The 17,896-nt window shown below is 36.2% G+C and overlaps 1 protein-coding gene across 1 annotated transcript in view; it reads right to left on the bottom strand.

Annotated features, from left to right (window-relative positions):
- Positions 1-17,896, bottom strand: part of LOC123531189 (plexin domain-containing protein 2-like) — a 103,798-nt gene that overhangs the window by 64,661 nt on the left and 21,241 nt on the right. Inside the window, exons 2-3 of the mRNA XM_053518236.1 lie at positions 6,015-6,184; positions 4,934-5,053 (exon numbers count right to left, since the gene is read on the bottom strand). Coding sequence (XP_053374211.1) covers positions 4,934-5,053; positions 6,015-6,184 — 290 coding nt within the window. The remainder of the gene's footprint in view (positions 1-4,933; positions 5,054-6,014; positions 6,185-17,896) is intronic.

Below are 17,896 nucleotides of genomic sequence, written 5' to 3'. Positions count from 1 at the left end.
TGGATATTTAAAATCGCTGCGAGAGTGGAATTAGACTGTGCTCACCATTATTCCTGACTTAGCTTTTTAGCTACTTATAAGCCCTATCTGAACACTATGACAGAACCTTTTAGGTACATCCGGAACTTCCTCCAAATATTTTTATGCTTTTGAATTGAATATAAGAAAACATGAAGGCAGATTTGCTACAACATAGCTATATATAATGTCACTGCCTTGTTCTGGCATCACAACCAAATGACTTAAAGCATAATCAAGTTTCCTTAAAACAACCATTTCTGACAAATATACATGATAGATATTTGTTTGAAATTGGCAAAGGCATTTCAGATGTTGTTCTGTTTTAGAAAAATCCATTTCCTGATGATAGTGAAAACATGAAAAAAATATTTTGATAATTGTACTTTTCTGTTTTTCTTCATTTCAATTTGTTTACATGACTGTGTGCATGAGGCCACAGTCAGGCCAGAATATCGTGTATGATAAACCCTAAAAAACATGTAGAGAAGACATCTTAAAACATGGGAAGAAGGCACAATGTGCCCTTCTGTCATTATTTCAAGACTATAAGCCGACACCTGAGGAGAATCAATGACATTTCAACTGTCATTCCTCAAGGTATTGGAATGGCTTCCCCACATGAAAGACTAAAATTAGCTCTTAATACGATACTGGAAATAACGTGATTTGAAATAAGCATCTGTTTGTTTGTGATGCTTTGTTTAACATCATGACTACAGTTATCAGTCATATATCAACTTTCCAGCTTTTCATGGCAGAGGAAGACCCTGTGCCACTTTTGAGCATTATTTTAGGTACTGGAAAAACAATCAACCTTCCAAAAATCAGGTGGGTGGCATCCTAACATGCAAGAATTCTACACCACAAGCCAGGTTTCAAACCAACTGAGGAGTGAACTAAAGACCTCTGGACTTGAAATTCATTTATTCCAACCAAATTAGCTAATCGTAAATTTTTACGAGGGACCTTTTTTCGCTATATTTGCTAACAGTCCGTCTTCATGTTAAAATAAATACTTATGATTGTGTTATTCTTATTATAAATATTCATACATATTTAATTAACAAGTCAACCATATACTGTCAGTATGCTATCATGCAAACAAATTCAAAGGTAGCCAAAACATCTGATTCTACAGTAGTATATTGCACACTGGTAAAATTTTAAGTGTCCAAGTGCAAGACTTAGCCCTTATCATGCTGAACACGACTGATTCTACCTTTGCAACCAGTGCAGATCATGATCAGCCTGCACATCCATGCAGTCTGATCATGATTTGCACTGTTTGCCATCCAGTCAGTAACTTTTTGGTATGCATCCCTTTTAACACTTAATGGTACTGTCCAAATTGAAAGATGGACAAGTTCATTATAGAAATTTAGCATGGTAATGGTTAGATTGCTTGCTTTTGCTCCAAAAGCAAAGTCTTGCTAAATAGTTTTCCAAAATATCAATTTCATTTAAATTTTTGTTGACAATTACATTATCATTCAAATGATGTAGATGTACAGACTATTTCAGTAACAAATTGCCGCTGTTTTTTGCAGCAGACGATAAGTCTTTTGATGATGTTTGATGTTGACATCACTTTGTCATTAAGATCTTTTCCTGTCTAAATAGTTCATTTTATAATCATTGAGGTAAACAATAAAGAAAAACTTATTTGAAGCATCTTAGCTTGCTAGAGATTAATCTCTTTTGAGTGCTATTTTATATTCGATGTTATTAAATGACTTGTTATATACATGTATATCATTGGTCAATAATTTGTGCTGTATGACCGTTCTATATCTAAAACAAGTAAATTTCAAAAATTTGAAATAAAACAATAAAACAGTAATAAAACTCCTGTTTTTTTTTGGTACAAAAATACGTTTTCTGCTTTTTAAAGTGGTGAAGCACTGCCATATATTTTTCATGAGTAAACCCCTCCCCGTAACTTTCTTAAGGTATCCGATCCACAAATAAGCAATTTCTATATAAAAGTGCTATTAATATATATCAAATATTGATGCCTGGTAAACTCCTATAATTTTGGTATCATTTGAAAGTGTATTGTCTACTGAAAAAGAAAATATAAATTACATGACAAAATACGTTACAGAATTTTTATTTTTTTACTTTATAGTTTTTAATGATACTTCAATAGAAATCCAGTTAAAAATTACAGTGTAAGATTTATCACTTCACAGTCAAAAAGATGAGCTGCAGATACCTTTAAGAAATTCTGTCGAAATGTCGCTTTTGTCAGTACTGGCACATGAAAGGAAATGAGTGTGTTAACTTATTGATCTCTAAAGTTCTCCAATTATTTCTTTATTTAATACTCGAAATTACAGAATTGTTCTGTTATAAAAAGGTCCCCAGGCCGAAGAATAAATAAGACTTTTGCGTCTACTGTTGTCTGTGAATAAATATTTTCAGTAACATAAAAAATACAGTAACTTTTGCCTTTGAGTAAAGACAAACAAATGCACAAATGCAGGAATTTTTTTTATGTTTTCTTCTTTTATAGTGAGTTACCCATTTGTTGTCTCAATTGTTCTGCTTAGTAATTCTTCATACCATAAGGACAAAAAATATTCAAAGTTCTTAAAACTAAGACGGCAGAATTTTTTAACCAATGGCTTGAACACGAGTACCAAAAGTACAAGCAAACCAATACATATTTGAGGCGACTAAGTAACAAGTTGAATTGTAATCTGCGGTAGAACGTGAGAGAATGTGTATCATAGTTGATCTAACATTGCTGAACGTTTGAGATAAAAGATGAGTGAATACGAACCACAGCTATTCTATGATTGTCTGACAATCCTGAATGTCTGAGATAAAACATGAGAGAATACGTACCGTAGCTATTTTATGATTGTCTGACAATGCTGAATGTCTGAGATAAAACATGAGAGAATACATACCACAGCTATTTAATGGTCGTCCAACAAAGATGAATGTCTGAGGTAAAAGACGTGAGATATATGTAACACAGCTATGCTAAAGTTTCTGACAATGCTGAATGTCTTAGATAAAAGAAGACAAAATATGTAACACAGCAATTCTATGATCGTCTGACAACCTTGAATGTCTGAGATAAAAGATGAGAATACATACCACAGCTATTCTATGATTATCTGACAACACTGAATGTGTGATAATACATACTGCAGCTATTCAATGATTGTTTGACAATGTTAATATCTGAGATAAAACTTGAGAGACTTGTACTACAGCTCTTCTATGATTGCCTTAACAACTTTAAATGTCTGAGGAAAAATGTGAGAATACGTACCACAGCTCTTCTATGATTGCCTTAACAACTTTAAATGTCCGAGGAAAAATGTGAGAATACGTACCACAGCTCTTCTATGATTGCCTTAACAACTTTAAATGTCTGAGGAAAAATGTGAGAATACGTACCACAGCTCTTCTATGATTGCCTTAACAACTTTAAATGTCCGAGGAAAAATGTGAGAATACGTACCACAGCTCTTCTATGATTGCCTTAACAACTTTAAATGTCTGAGGAAAAATGTGAGAATACGTACCACAGCTCTTCTATGATTGCCTTAACAACTTTAAATGTCTGAGGTAAAATGTGAAAATACGTACCACAGCTCTTCTATGATTGCCTTAACAACTTTAAATGTCTGAGGAAAAATGTGAGAATACGTACCACAGCTCTTCTATGATTGCCTTAACAACTTTAAATGTCTGAGGAAAAATGTGAGAATACGTACCACAGCTCCTCTATGATTGCCTTAACAACTATAAATGTCTGAGGAAAAATGTGAGAATACGTACCTGAGCTCTTCTATGACTGTCTGACAATGTTGAATGTGAGAGAATACGTACCACAGCTGTTCTATGACTGTCTGACAATGCTGAATGTGAGAGAATACGTACCGCAGCTGTTCTATGACTGTCTGACAATGCTGAATGTGAGAGAATACGTACCACAGCTGTTCTATGACTGTCTGATAATGTTGAATGTGAGAGAATATGTACCACAGCTGTGTTATGACTGTCTGACAATGCTGAATGTGAGAGAATACGTACCACAGCTGTTCTATGACTGTCTGACAATGCTGAATGTGAGAGAATACGTACCACAGCTGTTCTATGACTGTCTGACAATGCTGAATGTGAGAGAATACGTACCACAGCTGTTCTATGACTGTCTGACAATGTTGAATGTGACAGAATACGTACCACAGCTGTTCTATGACTGTCTGACAATGTTGAATGCCTTAACAACTTTAAATGTCTGAGGAAAAATGTGAGAATACGTACCACAGCTCCTCTATGATTGCCTTAACAACTATAAATGTCTGAGGAAAAATGTGAGAATACGTACCTGAGCTCTTCTATGACTGTCTGACAATGTTGAATGTGAGAGAATACGTACCACAGCTGTTCTATGACTGTCTGACAATGCTGAATGTGAGAGAATACGTACCACAGCTGTTCTATGACTGTCTGACAATGCTGAATGTGAGAGAATACGTACCACAGCTGTTCTATGACTGTCTGACAATGTTGAATGTGAGAGAATACGTACCACAGCTGTTCTATGACTGTCTGACAATGCTGAATGTGAGAGAATACGTACCACGGCTGTTCTATGACTGTCTGACAATGCTGAATGTGAGAGAATACGTACCACAGCTGTTCTATGACTGTCTGACAATGCTGAATGTGAGAGAATACGTACCACAGCTGTTCTATGACTGTCTGACAATGTTGAATGTGACAGAATACGTACCACAGCTGTTCTATGACTGTCTGACAATGTTGAATGTGAGAGAATACATACCACAGATGTTCTATGACTGTCTGACAATGCCGAATGTGAGAGAATACATACCACAGCTGTTCTATGACTATCTGACAATGTTGAATGTGACAGAATACGTACCACAGCTGTTCTATGACTGTCTGACAATGTTGAATGTCCAGTAACATCCTTCAGTTCAACCCAGAACTCATTCAGGTCCAATGGTTTAAACATTAAAGACTCATAATATGAATGGTCATCCTGTAAAACAAAAATTCAAAGTCAGTTCAGACAGGGTTATTTGGGTTACAATATAGGCAGCAAGTGATTCTGCCTTTGCGGCCAGTGCAGACCAAGATCAGCCTGCATCTCCATGCAGGCTGATCATGGTCTGCACTGTCTGCTATTCAGTCAGTAAATTTTCAGTGAACACCCCTTTGAATAATAAATGGTACTGCCCAAATTGAAAAATGGACCAGTCCATTTTAGAAATTTAGCACACTAAATGTTAATGCTTACTGAAGTGGGCAATATTATGGAATCAGAACCACCCTTTTTCTTTCTTGCTAGAGACACCACCTCTAGAAAGGGAACTCTTGCATTAAGAGGCCACTTACTATGTTGCTTTTTTTTTAATTTTTTGTTGCTAAAATACAAGCTGTGTTGCTTTAAGAGACAAGTTGTTTTAGGTGGTCTCCAGTGAAAAGTGTGCTGTTAGCCAATTTTGTATGAAAAAGCAACAGAAAAATAAATAAATCTTTGCATTTCTATACATATCGATGTCTACCTCTGACAAACTTAAGTTAGTCAAGTATGGTATGGGGCCATATAATATGGTAACTAGATGAGGTATTACTTGAGAGTTTAGATTTAGTGTAACTATGCCACATGTCAGAATTAGAGTTACTATGCCACAAATCAGATTTAGTGTAACTATGTCAAATGTCGGATTTAATGTAATTATGCCAAACAAACACTCATATATATAAGTAAGTATAATTTCAAAATTAACTTTTCAAAGTTATGTTCATTTTATGGTAACTCTAACATGTGAAACACTGTTTCAGGCATAAAACTTTGAATGACATGTTCTCCAGATCTTCACTGAAAATGTAATGGAGAACTAGAAAGGGGAACAACTCATGACCTGTCTTCTTTCTCAAAGAAGCAAGGTGGCTATAATTAAAATTAAATCAGAAAATATGGAGTTCAGTATACTTACATGCTGGATATTATAATCAAGTAAATTTGGAGTAGTTGTGGGTGTTCCTGCGGTGGTCATGTTTGAAGAACCACCAGTCTGTCGTTTCTGACGAGAACGTTCATATTTTATCACAGATATTTCTTGGAATTTGGACACGTCCTGATTTGCTTCAATATGGTATATATCATCTGAAAAGTACAAAAATAGAGTTATCTTAAGAATTGTCTTTGCTGTCTATGAATATTTATCACCATTTATGAATTGCTACTGTTGAAATAGAAACTTTGTCTCCAAATTAGGAATATTATCTAGTACTTTCTCAGCCTGAGAAATAGTACAACAGTTCTTGCCTACCCAGCACAGAAAGATTCCGATATCCCTGTAGTTAATTACCTTATCCTCTCTGTTTGGAAAAGACAACTATTACCTCATAAATATGATGCCATGAAGGACACGCATGATTTTACAATATAATATTATTATCTAAAATTCTCAATTGTTGGCAAGAAAAATGATCTTACATGTCTGCCTGTATAAGGTGGTAGTTTTCTCAACCCTCCGGGACAATGTGGATAAAAAAATCTTGCTAGTGCCCAGTTTATCATTCTCTACTGTCAGTGGGTTGAGAAAACCTTGACCTTCACAGGCAGGCATGTAAGATCTTTTTATTACATACTCGTTTCTATTCCCCGTTAAGTTACACTGGCACTGGAAACGTCAATATTTTTCCATACACTGACGCCTGAATTTCAAATGGGGGGCGTGACGTAATTCAGTGTGTGTTGTTGCACTATTTTTTCGGCGACGCCGTCTACATTCGTTTTCGGTACCTATGCCACGTGACTTCAGTTTGCAAATCAAACTACTTGATAACGCATTATAGATAATTTATCAAAATGGAAGATTTATGCAACACTCTGCCTGATTGGACGAGAGTGTCAATTTCTTTCACTCTGTTGATTGTGCTACGCTGAGTGAAATGTAGACAAAGCGTTTATCCTAAACGACGCTGTTCACAGTTTTAAAGCTAGCTTTGGCTCAGTATATTTAGCAAGAATATTGATATATCTCAAAATGATAAGTAAGTTTAATAAATATGATAAAAACCTATTCAAATACCAACATATATCAAATTAAAGAAAGAGCTGAATATGGTCTGCGTATCACATGAAAAAGGGTGTGATAAGAGTCTTTTATGTAGAGTGCTTTTGAAAAGATTTTCTTTGTTACAATTGTCATTTGTATATGAAAGGTTTCTTGCTTTTGTGACTTATTCAAATTGCATAATAAAATGAGTACTTGTTTGCTTTGATATATTTGTTATAAATTATTTAACTGATTTATTATAGATGAATATTTTTCTTTAGTATGGTATGCAAATATTGAACTCAGTTGAAATCTGTTTTATTATATATATGCTATATAATGACTGAATCTCATTACACTGAAATGAAGGTACGCTGCATACAGTTTATCTATGTGATATGACTACGGTCAAACTTTGCTTATGAAACAGAAATATTGAAATAATTACAATTGTATGTTTTGCTTGACCTTCACTTTTTCACTTTTTTACAGATGTGATGTCATTGTCCAAAGATTCATGAATAGCGAATATGCATTTGTTCAAGCGGGATCAGTTGGCCTATTTTAGAAATAAATAAAAAATAATTAATAAAAAAATCCTTTAACTGATTTTTTTCTCATGTATTCTAATCAAACTTAATTTGTAGCATCTTTATTAGGCCCGCAGCCAACTTTGTTCAGCTGGGACATTTAACCCCTTTTAGGGGCTGCTAGAGCTAAAACTAGAAATGCCTTTATACAGCGTCTCATGAACAGCTTGGTGGATCTTTGTCATACTTGGTCTGGAGCATCATTATAAGGTCCTCTTCCAAATTCATTTATATAGGAACTTGGGCCCTATTAGGGACCACTATAGCTAAAAGTAGATATGCCTTTCTTCGCATTAACCACTAAAATGTAATGGATTTTTATCAAACTCGGTGTGTAACAATATCGTAAGGTCTCCTGCTATTTTGTTACAAATGGGGATAGGGACCAATTTAGCTAAAAATACAAACACGTTTAATGACCTCTTCTCATGAACCGCTTCGTGAATCTTCATCAAACTACTGCTGTAATTATTCGTCTAAGGATAAACGAAACAAAATTGCAACCCTACGAAACCTTTGTGAAAAATTAAAAGAAAATCATTAAATTGTTAAAGTGCGGTGTTTAGTTTTGCAATTTGAACAAGAGCTGTCGGAGGACAGCAACGCTCGACTATTCAACAGCCTTGTCAGTGACAAGTGTGTGAAGTTTCAATCCATTCCAATTAGTGGATACTGAGATATCAGATTACATACAAAAATTTAACCAAAAACTGCTAAGATGAAAAAGGGGCATAATTTTGAAAAAAAAAAGAGTAGAGTTATGGGACTTGCTTAGTGCATGTCAGATCATGACAGTGAACAAGTATGTGAAGTTTCAATCCATTCCCATTAGTAAGTACTGAGATACCAGCTTACATACAAAACCTTAACCAAAAATTTCTAAGTCGAAAAAGGGGCATAATTTTGTAAAAAAGCAAAATAGAGTTATGGAACCTGTGCAATGTAGGTCAGTTCATCACAGTGAATAAGTGTGTGAAGTTTCAATCCATTCCCACAAGTGGTTACTGAGTTACCAGCTTACATACAAAACCTTAACCAAAAATTTCTAAGTAGAAAAAGGGGCATAATTTTGTAAAAAAGCAAAATAGAGTTATGGAACCTGTGCAATGTAGGTCAGTTCATCACAGTGAATAAGTGTGTGAAGTTTCAATCCATTCCCACAAGTGGTTACTGAGTTACCAGCTTACATACAAAACCTTAACCAAAAATTTCTAAGTAGAAAACGGGGCATAATTTTGTAAAAAAGCAAAATAGAGTTATGGAACCTGTGCAATGTAAGTCAGTTCATCACAGTGAATAAGTGTGTGAAGTTTCAATCCATTCCCACAAGTGGTTACTGAGTTACCAGCTTACATACAAAACCTTAACCAAAAATTTCTAAGTAGAAAAAGGGGCATAATTTTGTAAAAAAGCAAAATAGAGTTATGGAACCTGTGCAATGTAAGTCAGTTTGTCACAGTGAATAAGTGTGTGAAGTTTCAATCCATTCCCACAAGTGGTTACTGAGATACCAGCTTACATACAAAACCTTAACCAAAATCAGGACGCGGATGCCGACGCCGACGCGGACGCCGACGCATGGGCGAGTCCAATAGCTCTACTATTCTATGAATAGTCGAGCTAAAAATGTTAGATGAAAGATGAATGTTTGATGAAAAATTCATTAATTTCTTTCCTTATTACAATTCGCCGACCATCATTTCTAAAGATATTTCTTGTTTCTATTTAGTTCAGTATTGTCAATCCTATTCAGGCTATTGAACATATTTATGATATTTACATAATATTTTTACATGTAGATGCGTATGTAATAAAAAGGTTATTATCTTTACATCGGGAAATATGCACTCGTTCTTCAGCGGAAGAATATTGCGCTCCTAAAGTCGTGCAATATTTCCGCTGAAGAACTTGTGCATATTTCCTGATACAAAGCTAATAACCTATAAAGATTCCTAGACATGTAGAAAGTACGCTCATAAAGAATCCTTGCATAGTAGTTCCAGCACATAACTAGAGCTCTCACTAAAGGTGATTAATACAACCAGTCGCCACTTTGATACATATCTGATCTTTGACCTTTAAGTGTGACCGTGAACTTGAACCTGATGAGCTGGGTGGAGCAATCTGCATGTCATTTGAATGAAGTTACCAGCTGATGCAAGTTTTATGATGAGGTAAACAGTAAACAATTGATGCTATGAAATTTTTCCAAGCAGTTTAGAAGATATGAAATGGAAACAAAGTTTAGCTATTTGACCTTTGATGTCCAACTGTGACCTTGACCTTTGACCTAGGTTGTGCTCCCTGTACATCTACTGGATGAGGTGAATAACTAATGCTATTTTATAGTCTATGAAACTCTTCCATGGACACTTATTACGGATGGACACGCAGACAAACCGGCAGACATGACTTCTGCAATATACCCCCATACCCCATATATATTTGTGTCAGGGGGTATAAAAGCAGCAGAGCAATTTGTACAACCTGTATCTACAAACTGATGACAAATATTAAGATCATAAATTACACACTAAAATCAAATCCCTTGATACAACTTTCCCGTTAATCACAGGAATTGTCTCGATATTTGGCTTGCGTCACTTGCCTGAAAACATTTCAGTGAGAATCTGTGCAAGGCTTTCTATCATTTGCAATTTGTTCAAAATGGCTTTAATGTCATTTTCAACAATGGCCACATAATCTGCACAATTTTTCCAGGATTTCTTGCCAATAATAACAATGTTCCTTGCAAGTAACATACAACTCTCTCACATGAATCAACATTGGAGGTCAAAATAAATAAATATCATTCATTTTTAGTGTAATTTTCATTGAAAACAAAGCCTCTCTCAACAGGGTCTTTTTTTACTAAAAGGGGGAGAGGCCAAGGCCTGTCACTTGGGGAAAAATAGCTCAGTATTTTGGCAAAAGGGTATAAAAAATGTGATGTAATCATAATTTAGAGAAAACTGCATGGCCTGAGAAAAAGTCTGTGTGGGGGAACAGGCCTGTAAACATCCAATATTATACAGAAAACAAAGCCTCTCCTAATGATTGAACTTGTGACATAAATGGTTCACTTGTGCTATACATGATGAACATGCTAGTCTGGTCGTCTCAACTACACACAAAACTGCATTCTTGATTTCTATTTCAACTTGAGCTATCACTTAAAACTATTTATACCCCTGCAATACCGCTTTGTCTGAGAGTTTAAGTCCACCAGTGCATTCTACCATTCCTGCAGACACTCAAAGAATGTGTTATGCACATATACACCTAAAAGTGATCATGGACTGGGCCCCACAAAATGAGAAACCTGAAAACCTACTTTCTATAGCCTGGATACAAGTTCTGGTGACCTGACTATATATAAAATATTATCCTAATCCCTAAACAATGAGACTGTTTCTGGTTTATTTCACAAATAATGCCTGTCAAGCTGAAATATGGCTTAGAAAACTGAGATCTTTTTCATCAGTTTCTTAAGAAAGCCTGTTTTCCACTTCAATGCCTTTTCTTTCTGGGACCTCCTAGAAACCAGCCAGCCTGCTTAGCGAAAAAATATCTGACCCGTAAGCAAAGAATATCTGACTGGTTAGCAAAAAAATAATACCAGACTGGTTAGCAGACTGGTTAGCAAAAAAATGATATCAGACTGGTTAGCCAAAAAATAATATCAGACTGGTTAGCAAAAATAATCTGACTGGTTAGCATGAAAATTAATGCCTGCATGGTTAGCAATATTTTTCTGACTGGTTAGAAAAAAGATATAGTAACTGAGCTTGTTGTTAAATTTTATTTATTTTGATTTAAGATACTTAAAAGTGCATAAAACAAACTGGCCAGCTTTAAGGGATTATAGTACAAATCACAAAGAAAAACAAATTTAAGCCAGTGCAAAAGAATGTTGATAGCCAATGGCTAAATCTTATACAAACATACAAATATACATTCTAGCTAAGTATCGTATTTAAGTAACATAATAAATACATTTTGTTAACGTGATAAACAGGTAACAATATGGATGTTCCTCTGTTCTGGCAATGGGTGGTAAAAGAAAGGGGTGGTGTTAAAGCGGATGCAGTCAGTAAACCCTGAAATTATATAATGTCCTCCTTCGTTGCTCTTTAAGTATCAAAATGATAATAAATCAACAAAGAAACTACCTATAGTGAAGGGAATTCAATGGGGGTCTCAAAACCCTTCTCCTCTCTAACAAAATTTAAACTATCTTCATTAACTAAAGAGTCATGACACAAGCAGACTGTCTAACTAGTTACCACTGGATTGGTCATGACACCAGTGGATTGTCAATTACCATCGGATTGATCATAATTGCAATGGACTGCCAGTTACCCTTGAACTGATCATGACACCAGTGGATTATCAGTTACCATCGGACTATTCATGACTGCAATGAACTGCCAGTTACCATCGGACTGATCATGATTACAATGGACTGCCAGTTACCATTTGACTGATCATGACACCAGTGGATTATCAGTTACCATCAGACTAATCATGATTACAATGGACTACCAGTTACCACTGGTTTGATCATGACTGCAATGGACTGCCAGTTACCGATCATGACTGCAATGGACTGCAAGTTACCATCAGACTAATCATGACTACAATGGACTACCAGTTACCACTTGATTGATCATGACTACAATGGACTACCAGTTACCACTGGACTGATCATGACTACAATGGACTACCAGTTACCTCTGGATTGATCATGACTACAATGGACTACCAGTTACCACTGGTTTGATCATGACTACAATGGACTACCAGTTACCACTGGACTGATCATGACTACAATGGACTACCAGTTACCACTGGATTGATCATGACACCAGTGGACTTTCAGTTACCACTGGATTGATCATGACTACAATGGACTGCCAGTTACCACTGATTTGATCATGACTGCAATGGACTACCAGTTACCACTGGATTGATCATGACTGCTATGGACTACCAGCTACCACTGGATTGATCATGACTGCAATAGGCTACCAGCTACCACTGGATTAATCATGACTGCAATGGACTGCCAGTTACCTCTGGATTGATCATGACTGCAATGGACTGCCAGCTACCACTGGATTGATCATGACTGCAATAGACTACCAGTTTCCACTTGATTGATCATGACTGCAATGGACTGCCAGTTTCCACTTGATTGATCATGACTGCAATGGACTGCCAGTTTCCACTGGATTGATCATGACTACAATGGACTACCAGTTACCACTGGGTTGATCATGACTACAACGGACTGCCAGTTACCACTTGATTGATCATGACTGTAATGGACTGCCAGTTTCCACTTGATTGATCATGACTACAATGGACTGCCAGTTACCACTGGATTGATCATGACTACAACGGACTGCCAGTTACCACTGGATTGATCATGACTGCAACGGACTGCCAGTTTCCACTTGATTGATCATGACTACAATGGACTGCCAGTTACCACTGGATTGATCATGACTACAATGGACTGCCAGTTACCACTGGATTGATCATGACTACAACGGACTGCCAGTTACCACTGGATTGATCATGACTGCAACGGACTGCCAGTTTCCACTTGATTTATCATGACTGCAATGGACTGCCAGTTACCACTGGATTGATCATGACTGCAATGGACTGCCAGTTACCACTGGATTGATCAGGACTGCAATGGACTGCCAGTTACCACTGGATTGATCAGGACTACAATGGACTGTCAGTTACCACTGGTTTGATCATGACTACAATGGACTGTCAGTTACCATTAGATTGATCATGGATACAACGGACTGTCAGTTACCATCAGATTGATCATGACTGCAATGGACTGTCAGTTACCATCAGATTGATCATGACTGCAATGGACTACCAGCTACCATCAGATTGATCATGACTGCAATGGACTGCCAGTTTCCACTTGATTGATCATGACTACAATGGACTGTCAGTTACCATCAGATTGATCATGACTACAACGGACTGTCAGTTACCATCAGATTGATCATGACTACAATGGACTGCCAGTTACCACTGGATTGATCATGACTACAACGGACTACCAGTTACCATCAGATTGATCATGACTGCAATGGACTGCCAGTTACCACTGGATTGATCATGACTGCAATGGACTGCCAGTTACCACTGGATTGATCATGACACCAGTGGACCATCAGTTACCACTGGATTGTTCATGACTACAATGGATGCCCCATGTGGTTCTGGGACCATCTGTGTATGAAAAGAATTGGAACCACTGCCTTACCCTTGCATGATCGTAACAGGCGACTGATAGGGTCTTAACACTTGGTTTTGCTGTAACTCTAATTCCAGCAGGTATACAAATTTTAATTCCATACCTCATGTTTTTATTTCGATGTAAATGAGATGTGAAACCAAAATTTGTAGTCCTGTTTGGCGCCATATAACCTATACTGTGTTGGTGCGCCATAAAACCCAAATAAATAAATGGACTGCCAGTTATCATAGGACTGATCAAGACACCAGAAGACTGTCAGTTACCATTGGACTGGTCATTTATTGCTGGACTGGTTTTTAAACCTTCTCGTAATGACCAAGTAACAATAAGAATGTTTCAAAATCTACATATTGTCAAAAATTATCTCTTCAATATAATATCCTTATATTTGAGCAATATATCAGTATCGAGCATGCAAGACCATTTTTCTGACATTCATAGTTAAATTTCATAAAAAAATTAGATGAATTAATCAAATTAAAATTCATAATGAGTTGATATCAGTGTCTTAATTGCAAAGTCATGTAAGCATAATTGCATTTTAATTGGATACTTCATATTTAGGCAGTAAGTGTGAGAAAATCTCCAACTTTTATTAACATCTGAAAATGACTTTCCTGCCATCTTATGACAGTACCTCTGCCATGGCAGTTTAATTTTGGTCAATCCCACTTTAACAACATTTTATCACATTTTTCAAGTGTCATTAATTCTGTTAGAATTTATTTAAGGAATAAAAAGGATTTTAACCCAGAGCTAGATTTTATAGTATTTTGTAAAAAAATGTAATTATCTCCTCTTAAGGGCAGTTGCAGCAGTTTTGGGTAAAAAATTTCCACATAATAGAATTTGTTCAAACTTTGTATATGAATACAGTGTCATGTTAGAAACAGAATCATGAAAAAAAAAATCGAAGGCACCATGCTTGTTCAGGAGTTATCTGCTCTTGAATATGCAAATTTGAAGAAAAATCCAGTTTTTAGGGCAGATAACTCCTAAACAAGTATGGTGACCTATGGTGACCTATGATTGTTTTTGCATTTTTCTGTTTCTAACATGTTACTGTGTTCATATACAAAGTTTTTGCTCCATTTCTCATACATGAAACTGCAGCAAGTGTCTTTAAGATAAATATATTTCTAAAGCTGCGTATTCTTTTGATTTCAAAACTCGGCAATTTTTTTTTCCTTGTTTCATTTCATACATTTAATTTTAAAAGATTTTTATGAATGACAAGTGACTGACAGCATGTGATACTGACACTACAGGTCAAATTGTAGATTGTGGGGCAGTAAAAATAAGAAAATATGGAATTTGCATCCATTACTGTTTGAAAACCTTTAAATGTTAAAACTTAAACAATTAACTACAATTTCGTTCCAGAAACAAATAAAAGTTATCCTTCAAGATGAATAATATAATGGATGTATACTAATCAGAATTCAGGACAAAGTCATAATAGATTTTCATGGTATTTTCCCCAACAGCTATTTAATGACATAAATGACTCAGTTTTGCCTAGACTGCACATGAAACAAATTTAACATTTTTTGCCATTCAGTCCGACACCATCATTACATCAGCGACAAATGGTGCTGAATGCATAACCTATGACCTCAAAAACCTGTGTTTTATTGCGAGGCCCTCAGGGCGTGAACATAAGTGTGTCCAGTCAGCTTGTTTAACAGACACATAAATATTTAATTACTATCATGTCACAACCGTGTACCTAACAAGCTTGCCAAAATTCATTTGTTTTTGAGCAGGTATTCCAAAAATCCTGTTAAATCTTATCTTGTGGAAAGAACGAATTACAAATATACAAGTAATAATGCAAACGGCAAAAAATATAGCTACACCGGTATGGCTTCTACTGTCAAACTTGTATATAAAGACCTTCACCCTTACCCTGCTAAATTTCTATAATGAACTTGTCCATCTTTCAATATGGACAGTAGTCACAGTACCATTAACTGTAAAAATGGGTGTTTACCAAAAAGAAACTGCAATAAGATTCATCATGTTGCTCTTGACTTTCTAACTGGGTGTCTCCATGAACTGTTTTATTTTAACAGCTGCCATGTTGTTTCCTTATCACTTTAGCAAGTTCTGAAAGAGGACCCTACCCAAACGGGTCACAATACATCTGTTTGCCAGCCGAATGGGCCAGGGCAGTCAAATGTGCTTATAAATAATGCAGAAAACAAAATACAGCACAGTGCGAGAGCTATACGTCAATCACAGATGACAATTCATTTCAATATTTAAGACCATTCTAATATTAAGGGGAAGTGATTAACATTAATGTGATTGGGACCGTCTTAAATGTACGGTATTCAGAAAAAATGACAGTTATGTTCAAGTGAAGTTAGGCTCTCACTGTTGCCAGTATACTTCCTGGTATAGAATTACATTCATTACAATTACATTTGGTATGTCAAATGGAACAGTGTGTCCAAAACAAGCCAGGGTATGATACAACTATGATCTGTCTGTGACTTTTGAGGAAGTGATCTGGACTCATTTTGGACATGGCCAGAATGGTTCCTGATCATTTCCACATGGTCATTGACAAATCAAAGCCAGATCAGGTCTTGTGGAAGGACATGTTCTGGTCACGATGTGGCAATGTTCCATTCGACATACCTGGTCAAACCATGTCTCAATCATGGTCATAACATAACTAAAATGGGTCTAGAACCTGGTTATAGACCATGATTCAAACATGGAGAAACCATGGCTAAACTATGGTTTGTTCGTGAGCTTTTTTGCAAGGGGTTCCTGGGCTCTGTACTGGTAACTTGTTCTCTGCAAGCAACTACCAACTTCATCACAACAATGAGAGGTGGAGAATGTCTTTCATCATACAGCCACGGAGAGTATACACCTTGTCAAAGATCACACCCCAACCCTTTAATCTGAAGATCTGCACTCTTCCTGTCAAGCAAAGCAGGTGAGCAAGAAGTAAGTTTAGTATTTCTGTACTTCCTTTTAGGTTTGTTTATTTTTTGCTTGTATTGCCAGCAAGCTATATAATACGAACCCTTATCATGCTGGACACGATTGATTCTGCCTTTGCGACCAGTGTAGATCATGGTCAGCCTGCACATCCATGCAGTCTGATCATGATCTGCACTGTTTGCTATTCAGTCAGTGTTTTTTTGGTAAGCACCCCTTTAGACAGTTAATGGTACTGTTCAAAAATCGACAAGTTCATTATACAAATTTTGCAGGGTAAGGGCTAAACTACTGACATATAACAAAATTCAAAAAATAAAAAATATAACTTAGCTAAAATTCAGCCAAAATATATACATGGTGGTAGTGTCTTTTATACAGGTAAGAAGTAACAGGTAATGGAGTTTTCCTCTAAGCTGTTTGTATTACTGAGCTCCCATAAGCAAACTCCACGGTTTGTCACTCCTATTTTTTATCAACAGAGGTCTTTATCAAAGTAAGAAAATTAATGATTTGCTTAAATTTATATGTCATTTACCTTTGGGCAAAGTGTGCCTTGCTTGTTCAAGTAAAGAAAAAACATGTTTATAGTAACATTCTTGCATGTTTTTGTGATTACAAAAAATGATATAAACATTTTGTTTCACTTTGAAGACAGAATTACATGAAAATATAACAATTCAATGCCCCCACAAAAATCTAGAGAAGCTAAGATACCTGACTCAGAGTTTACAAAACCTCAGTTTGGATACAAGTCTTGGAATGCTGTGTGTGTGTGTTGAGGTTATTTACCCTTGCCACCGGTTGAAACCATATGGGCGAGCATATCTGCAATTATTCCCTCCTCCTTCGTATCATCGTCTTTTCTTCTCTCCCGTTAGTTGTACTACGTATTTATGGACTACAATTATGTGGTGCATTTTTGTGCTGAAATCTGCGTTGTTATGTTGTATCTGCGTTGTTATATTGAA

This window comes from Mercenaria mercenaria, chromosome 11 (genome assembly GCF_021730395.1).
Source record: "Mercenaria mercenaria strain notata chromosome 11, MADL_Memer_1, whole genome shotgun sequence".
Lineage (NCBI taxonomy): Eukaryota > Metazoa > Mollusca > Bivalvia > Venerida > Veneridae > Mercenaria > Mercenaria mercenaria.
Note: the sequence above shows the minus strand (reverse complement) of the source record. Positions and strands in the feature narration are given on the sequence as shown.